Source organism: Apaloderma vittatum, unplaced genomic scaffold, assembly GCF_000703405.1.
Source record: "Apaloderma vittatum isolate BGI_N311 unplaced genomic scaffold, ASM70340v1 scaffold33696, whole genome shotgun sequence".
NCBI classification, from domain to species: domain Eukaryota; kingdom Metazoa; phylum Chordata; class Aves; order Trogoniformes; family Trogonidae; genus Apaloderma; species Apaloderma vittatum.
Genome location: NW_009722814.1, coordinates 1 through 8176, shown reverse-complemented (window position 1 = coordinate 8176; position 8176 = coordinate 1). Strand labels below are relative to the sequence as shown.

At 49.0% G+C, this 8176-nt stretch overlaps 1 protein-coding gene across 1 annotated transcript; it reads right to left on the bottom strand.

The window, feature by feature from the left end:
- Window positions 1-262: 262 nt before the first annotated feature.
- TAB1 (TGF-beta activated kinase 1/MAP3K7 binding protein 1) lies at window positions 263-7807 on the bottom strand (the record flags this gene model as incomplete). Its single annotated transcript, XM_009871887.1, has 10 exons — window positions 263-546; window positions 1489-1645; window positions 1932-2154; window positions 2559-2703; window positions 2812-2923; window positions 5290-5403; window positions 5873-6011; window positions 6573-6659; window positions 7280-7433; window positions 7625-7807. Coding segments are annotated over 10 exons (1522 nt in total), but the record flags the coding sequence as incomplete, so codon positions are not given.
- Window positions 7808-8176: the final 369 nt, after the last annotated feature.

The window sequence follows — 8176 nt, the reverse complement described above, 5'->3', positions numbered from 1 at the left end:
AGCCTTTGTACAGGCCTCTACTCTTGCATTTTTCCAGAGGAAGCCCTCTCTGCATCTTTATTTGCAAGAAACGGCAGGGAAGGTCGCATTCAAGACCCCTTTCCCCTATTCACAGGGCTTCTGAGGGAAGGAGGTTGCTCAGGATCAGATGCAGGGCACAGGCGAGGATGTGTGCATAAGAGAGCACTGCTCACGCTCCCCGAGCCCGGTGTTCGGCACATCCCGGACAGGAATTAACTCTCAGCAGAACACAGCCCTTGGGGGAGCGCTCTCAGTCTGGCCTCAGCCTCTGCTCACGCGACTGAGCACCGGGTGCCTGGAGGAGGCAGATTTCCACATTAGGACACAGTCAGTGCTCCCTGCTCGCCATGGTCCATGTTCCAAAGGCGGTAAAATTCTGCAAAATCCACGTAGGGCTCCACACGCCCGTCTTCATCCGGCTGGAGGGAGTGGGTGGGTCGGGAGCGGAAGAGACCGCCGTCTGAACTCGAGCTGCTACTCTGCGTGTGAGTATTAGTTGACTGGAGAGTCACAGTTGGGCTTTGGCTACAGAGAGAAAAAAAGAGAGAACACAAGCATCTTTATTTTTCCCCATATGACGGTTTGGACAAGGAAAGCCCCAGAAAACACGCCAGCTTCTTGACAGATCAAGCTATCCTTAGCAAACAAGTCACAGCATCTTGCTCTCAGTGTTGAGGACTGCTTGGAATTGATCAACTAAAAACTAAAAAATAATAAAAAATAAAAAGGCACGTACTTTGCTGACCTCCCCATACCCATACAGTATGAGCTTTACGGGAAGAGCCTGGCAGCAAGGGAAGCTATTCTTGCGTGACCTGCGCTGCAGCCAAAGCAGCTCTAGTGCGTCAGTCTCATTGTTTCTGGAGCTACTGCAACACAATAACCAGAGAGCTTCTTCACTCTGCAGCATGTACACACACCCCCCTGTGCTCAGCCAAAGCCTGAACCTAAACCAGAGCCACCAACTTGTATGATCCTGCAAAGTGGATCCAAATGCAACCCAGTTCTAACCTTCATCTTTTTTTTTTTTCATACCCTGGTCTCTGCCTCTGAGCACGTCAACTTGTGCAGCGCAGCCTATCCAGCAGCCTTACAGGTGACCCGCACAGCCCCTCTTCCTTATTAAAATGAGGGGTGCTCACACTCCCACAGCACTGAACACGGTTGGCGTGCAAGATCCAAGGAGAGGGCCTGCTCCGTGCCAGAGTGCCCTCCGCCAAGAGCAGCAGATGCTGCTCCCAATGCACGTTCCCAGAGCTGGCTTCAGAGCTGCTCATTTTACTCGTTCCCACTCCTTTCCAGCTAACACATCCTGTCGGCTGTCGATACTGCAGTCAGCAGGGCTACACAGCAGATAATGGAATGACTTGACAGGTAACCGACAGGTCGCTTCCTGCTTTTCAACCAGTTTACACAGCATGAGGTGCAGGGAAAAACTCGCGCGTAGCAAGAGAACGGGATTTTTACTTCGTGAGGGTGGGCGTGGCTTCATCTAGAGTCGAGCTGCTGTGGGCACCATTGACCATCTGGCCTTGGGAAGGCATGACAAGAGACAGTGTGACACTTGTCTTGCTTGTGCTTTGGGAGCTGGAATACGGCACGGAGACAGGGTAGACACGGCCTCCTGAGGAGGGAGAACACAAAGGGTTACAAAACACAGTTGAGATATGAGTGACTGGGGGTGCACAGCAGCAAAGAAAGGGCAAAGAACCCAAGAATTCATACTAAACTGCCTTTCTTGGATGCTGTATTCTGTCATGGACTCTATCTCTCAGAAACCAATAATCCCTTTACGTAAGAAAATTCCTTCTACACTGAGTATCTCCTCTCACAATGTTAGGTCAGTGGTGGATCAATCAAGAGATCTTATCCTCCATTCTCCAATTCATTTCATTCTTTCCCCAACATACCTTGCGTTGGTGTCAGCATGGGCTGGCTCATCTCACCCAGAGGGTACCCAAAATTCCTCACAAGCAGTGTCATGTCTTCATGCCGGGGACAGAACTTGGAGCGTTCCCCACCACTGGCAAAAGTGTCGCAGTGGATCCGCTTAACCCGGTCCACTACTGCTTGTGCCACTGCATCCAGCGACGTCTGCTTGGCAAACTCTGTGGCTATCATGGCTGCTATTTCCTGAGCAGTGCAGAGAAGAAAGAAAAAAAGAAAAAAAAAAATAAAAGGAAGGATGCTTAAAGAGATTTGGGGGGAAATCTTTCCTGCCCCTCTGATCTAGGAGGTTTTAGGGCAACTCATCTGACTGTGACGCTTGCCAGTCTGGCCTGCCCTGCTGTGAATCATCCCATTCCCTTTAACGGGGCCACCCCTACAGGACAGGCCCAGAACTGGTTTGGTGGCTCTCATAGAATTGAACTGGTTTGGTGACTCTCATAGAATTGTGGCCTGGATCCGGATGGCCCACACATTAACCCCGGCCACCGCTCACGGAACAGATGTGGAGGGAAGTCTGCATGAGAGCAGCTGATGCTGCCGGAGTGAGTCAACAGCTGAGGGAAGGACTCCCGAGTGAGCAGCCTCACCTGGTTGGCCTGCCCAGGCCCATGAGCTGCCTCCAGCGCTTTGTAGAGCCCTTCGGACATGAGCACCAAGAAGCCAGTCACCCCATCCAGTGAGTGCCCTCCGTGGATTTCGGGCTCTGCTATGATGGGCTTAGATTTAGCAGCACTGGAAAGAGACACTGTCATTTAGTATTTAATGGTGACACAGCAGGTGAGAATGGAGGGGTCACGAAGAAAATGAGGGCTTGAAACCACAAAGTTGAGTTTTTCTGACCTGAGCAGTTCAATATCAGTATAGCCGTATTTGACTTTGTAATCTCCAATGCGCCGAGTGCTTTCCTGCCCACGAATAGTTCCTACTTGTTTTATTTTCCCTGCATCCAAGCCTGCCAGATTGAAAACCAAAAAAGTTTAACTGACTTTGGGAAACTTGCAGGATTTCCTCTGGACTAGTCATACTGTCAGAAATGAAAAAAGAAATATCCACCGCTGAAGAGAATTGCAAGACAAAGCAAGATGTCAAAGAATCATCATGAGTCCAACAGAGAGAAAAGGAAGCACAACTTGCTGTGTTCCACAGGACACTTTTTCATTAGCTGTAATCTGGGAAGGAGAGAGGAGGAGAGAGATGCTCTGAATTCAACAGTTGGCCCCAAGACAAAGCCCACATTCTGGTCCAAAGCCACCGGCGGCAGCTGGCCTGGATGCACAGGCATTTGCTGAAAAGGCAGGGGAACATCTGCGCCTGTCAGCTCTGGACTGTGCCATGGGAGGAAAAAGCAGGAAGGAGGAAAACGTGTGTGAAGGATTCTGCTTTTTTCTCCTCCCTATTATCAATCCCTGCTCCTAAACTCCATGTGACAATTTCACCAATACACTAAATTGCAGAGGGGAAAAAAGCAGAACTACCTACAAGAGGCACTGAATTTGCTCAAGTGCTCAAACTGATGTGGGCTACTCCTAAAATAAGGACCAAACCAGTATTTAAATAAATTTAATGGGATATACCTCTGGCAGGGGCTAGGAAGGAATCCCACCCTGAAGAAAGTTCTAAAAGGGACCATCTGGGTGCAGCTACTCTTTGAGGCAGCACTCAGAGCAGATGAGCCATTACCTGCTCTGTTGTGGCAACTCCCCTTTCCTGGTTATACCTAGAGCTAACAGGCAGAAAATGTTATTTTGAGGTTTTTATCTGGGGATGACTGTCTACAGCACAAGGTGAAGGCAGGGGTCCAAATGAAACTCTCCCTCTGAGTCAAACTAACCCCTGCTGCACAGATGGCTCCACACCTACCCCAGCACTAAGACACAACTCTGCCATCTGCTGCAGACCAAAGCTGACTCACCAACACGGCCTGGCTCATTTGCCAGCTCCTGGCAGGGGCATACATGCTATCGACAGACACAAACACAGGGAGGCTCGCAGCACGCCAGAGAGGTTGTGTCTCAATCACGGCAGCTCTCCTGGAGCACTGAACAAGCTGCAGGGTGCTGGGTGAAGAGCCACAACGCCGTAAGACCTCTCTCTCCCTTCCCCCAGGAGAGGTGCGACACAGGCATCATCACGATGTACGTCTTTATCCCCACTGCCTCTTACCACCATGCTTCAGCCTAGCCCTATGACAACCTCCTTTGGGCCCCCAAACCAGCCGGTACACACTGGCTTGTTAAACAGGCTCTTCCTTCTGCTGGGACCACCAGGAGGGCCACTGTTGTGCCAAGTTAAAGTTGGTATTTCTAGCAGATCCCTGTCCTGCTATGGACTGTGGCTAAATTCTGTGGTTTTGGCAGTAGAAAGACAGTCAAAGGGACTCTTTCCCTGGATTCTTCTATTCAGTCTTCTGTTTCATGGCACACAGCCCTACTGCAGGAGTATGAGTAAAATTAGAAACGGAAGGGAAACAGAATAAAACGAGATCCAGCAGCAGAAAATAACCACATTGATTGCCCTACTGGGTAAGAATATATCTGCCAGGTGAACTTAAGGAAGAATGCCAAGTTAGATCTACCTAAACACATATACAGGACATATGTATCTCAATAAGATGAATTCAGTACTAGCAATCACACAAGTGGTCTGGGCTAGTTCCGGACGAAGAAAGAAAACATGTCAGAACACTGTAAAGGAAAAGGGAAGTTACCTAAAGAAATATGTCAGAATTAAGAGTTCAGTAGTTACTGATGGGAAAGCAGTAAATATCAGTGCTTGGCCTGACTCTGTCTGAAACGTAGCTGCTTTTTTTGCAGCAGCAGCTTGTACAAAGGCAGACTGAAACGCATCACCCCAAGGGTGCAGCGTGACGCAGAACTTAACCCAGCATAATTGTGGTTTGCCTCCAAAGGAGCAGTCATGTATTGTCCATCCCACTTCTACCCTCTGGCTGCGCGCTTCCACTCCTGCCTTCTTATCGACTCCAGCAATCACACAGCCGGAGGGCAAATCAATGTCAGTTTGGCAGTTAGGCACAAAGCTTACACTCAAAACTTGGGGAAAAAAAAAAAAAAAGAGAGAGAGAAAAAATAAAAAAGGATAGTTTTCTGCTGGTTCAGAGAGCTGAACTCACTCATTCTGTAGCCTCACAATGGCCAGGTATGCAGAAAAAACAGAAGGGACCAATCTCATAATCTGAAAACACAATAAGCTTCTTTTTATGGTCATTGATTGTTTCCAGTGGCTTGAGTCATTCCTGGTGTCCCAGATAAACGGAGGCACATGACGTTCTCGGATAAGAACGTGAATCTCGACACTCACCCAGCTGGGAGAAGCGAAAAAGTTCATCCTCGTTCTCTGTCGTGTGATCCACGTTGAGCTGAGTCACCTGCAGCCCATCCACCGTGGACTTGCATAACAGGGCCCGATTGGTACCTGCAGTGGGAGCAGCAAGATGAGGCACCAGATAGCTCCGCCGTTAAGAGGAAGAACACACTCAAATGGAAAAAGGCACAGGGAAGGAGAATAAAGACAGAAAAGAAGAGAAGAGCTCAGGTCTCATCACAAACTCCATACAGCAGACTTGCTAGCAGCATAGCAGGCCTGCTAGGCAGCTCTTCACCCAGGCCTGAGCCAGTGCCTCACAAGCAAGCTCTCCATTGCTCAGTGAAGCTCCAACTACTGCCTCTCAACTCATTTTCCTGCTGTTCTTTGGTCATGCATATTGCACCAGTCAAAACCTGCAGAGATCCATAGCCAGGCTGATTTCCTCCTGATATCACTCCATGGCCACAGACCAGAGAAACTGTCCCCCACGTTCAAATTTCTTTAAACTCTTAGGACTGTAGTCATCTTCAGAAACACTTACACTGAGCTGCTGACAAAAAAACCCCAAACAACTCACCCACATTGGCAATATAGAGCTTATTGTTGAGAACAACAGCCACAATAGCCATGGCTCCTCCAGAGATCTCCTGTTCTACAACCTTCAACCTCTCCACAATCTTCTGGTACTGAGGAGGCAGCTGGTGTTGAGGGACACCCTGAAACCCAGAATGAGGGGGAAGCTTAAACACACAGTCCGCAACACAGAAACCACAGCTGGAATCAAAATTCTGTAGGGAGGGGACTCAGCTTGGCAGGACTTAGCCTCATGTCAAGACTGTGACTGTGCAAGACATGCAATTATTTGTTCAATCCTAACAAATGGCACAGCTCCGAAAAGGTTCTGGACATGACAGCTCAGTTCGTCTGACGAACAGAATCCACATCTGGCCAGATGCCATGCAAATCTGAGACCTTGCCTCTCATCTGCATCATGTGGCTTTGTCCTGGAAGAGCCACATGCACAGACTGAAGCATGTTATATTTAGTTCCTAAGACAACCAATGATGGGTCTAAGTAGTGCCAGTATGAAGGGTGGGAAGTCTGGGAAATGGACCAAAATGCTTAGCTCCCTTCAAGCAAGCTCCCAGAAGAGAATCACAGAGGAATAAATTTCAATTACAGCCTCCCTTGGACCAGACTGACTAATATGCCCAAACTTCACCCAGCAATCTGGAAGGTGAGACCTCCAGCAATCTCTATTGTTAAGGTTACGTTACCTCTGGTAGCTGGGACTGCAGACTGGCCTTCTCTGCCAAGGCATCATCAATGGACTCCAGGAAACTTCTTTCCACAACATCAAAAGCCTAAGAAAGGCCATAAAGATAAAACTAAGTTCTCATCCAACGCCTTTGAGGTTACCCATCCCCATCTCCCTAAGACTGGCTCATAGGAGCAGGTATCATGGTACACACAGACATTCAAGGATATACATAACACTGAAACACAATTATTTCAGCATAAATAGTTAACAGCTTGTAAAAACAATTTGCAACAACTCAAAATGGAAGACAAAAACATAAAAATTACATTCACAGCAATGTCAGAGAACTACGTGATTTTGTGTCTCCATTGTAAGAACTTGCCTATCACTCAAGAAGCACACTCACAACTCCACCTCCTCACACATTAACTTGCCCCTTTCACTCACTGTCTTCTCCTTCAGAGGCTGACTTGTTCCTACATGTCCAAAGACTAGCTGCAGCTTCCTGGAGAGCTCTCAGCACTGTACTGACAGAGCCAGGGGGACAGATGGATATGACGTAGGAGTGAAACAAAGCACTAGAGCTGCTCAGGATGAGTGCAATTGCAACCATTCGCAGATGTTTCCAACCCCCATAGAAACCAGATGCTGCTCCCCTGGTGACAAAAAGAGGAGGTAGGTAGTGTGAGAAGCGGGAGCTGTTGCCAGCCAAAGCTTCTTTACCTGCAGAAGAACTCGACGCACATCAGCATCGCTGTGATCTGCATGTAGCTGTCCCAGCAGCAATTCCGCAGAGAGCCTCTGACCCACAAAGTTGGTGACTCGGTTGCCATCGTAGCCATTGAAGACACCATAGAGGTAGCAGTTGTTCTCACTCCTGTTAAAGAGGGCAGGAGCAAAGAAGTCACAGACTATGCGAGACACAGACATATGTAACAAGTTTAACCAGACACCTCCTGCATGCTTGGGCCTCACCCTCTTCTTCCAAGTCCTGCGTGACAAACTAAATACCATTTTTACCTGCCCTTGTGTCTGCAGGAACATGTGTCCAAGGCGCAACCCACTTACCTGAATTTTAACCAGTTGTCTTCCAAGGGGTGACCCTCTGTCCCCTTGCCATCTGCACTGTAGGAACGGTTCGGAGCTGAGCCCACCCCAGAGAGGTGACAGGATGGTAAATCGTCTGTCCAACTGGGCTGTTGTTCCTGGGAGACAGCAAGAGGAAAGAGACCGTGTAAACCCCCACGCAACCTGAAGGGAGGATCCTGGTCCAGTACAGGCTGAGAGTCCACTCCCCCTCTCTTCTCAACCCTTCTCCCGTTGCTCACAGGGTAGCACACCACCCCAGTCAATAACTTCAGATTCCTTGCTGGAGAACTGGATCACTTACCACTTCCTTTCCCTCTCAAGCTGAGCTCTACTGCACCTCCGGCTCTTGCTACCAAGAAACCAGAGATGAAATTTGCATCCGAGTCTTACACTCGATACACAGCACAGCACCAGGTTCGCTCTTCATTTGGAGCTGATGACCCTCACGCAACCCATGGCGCGGGGGCACTGGGAAGACTCTGGTTCCCCGCTCACCCAGGACAAGGGCACTGGTGCCAAGCGGCTGCCAGC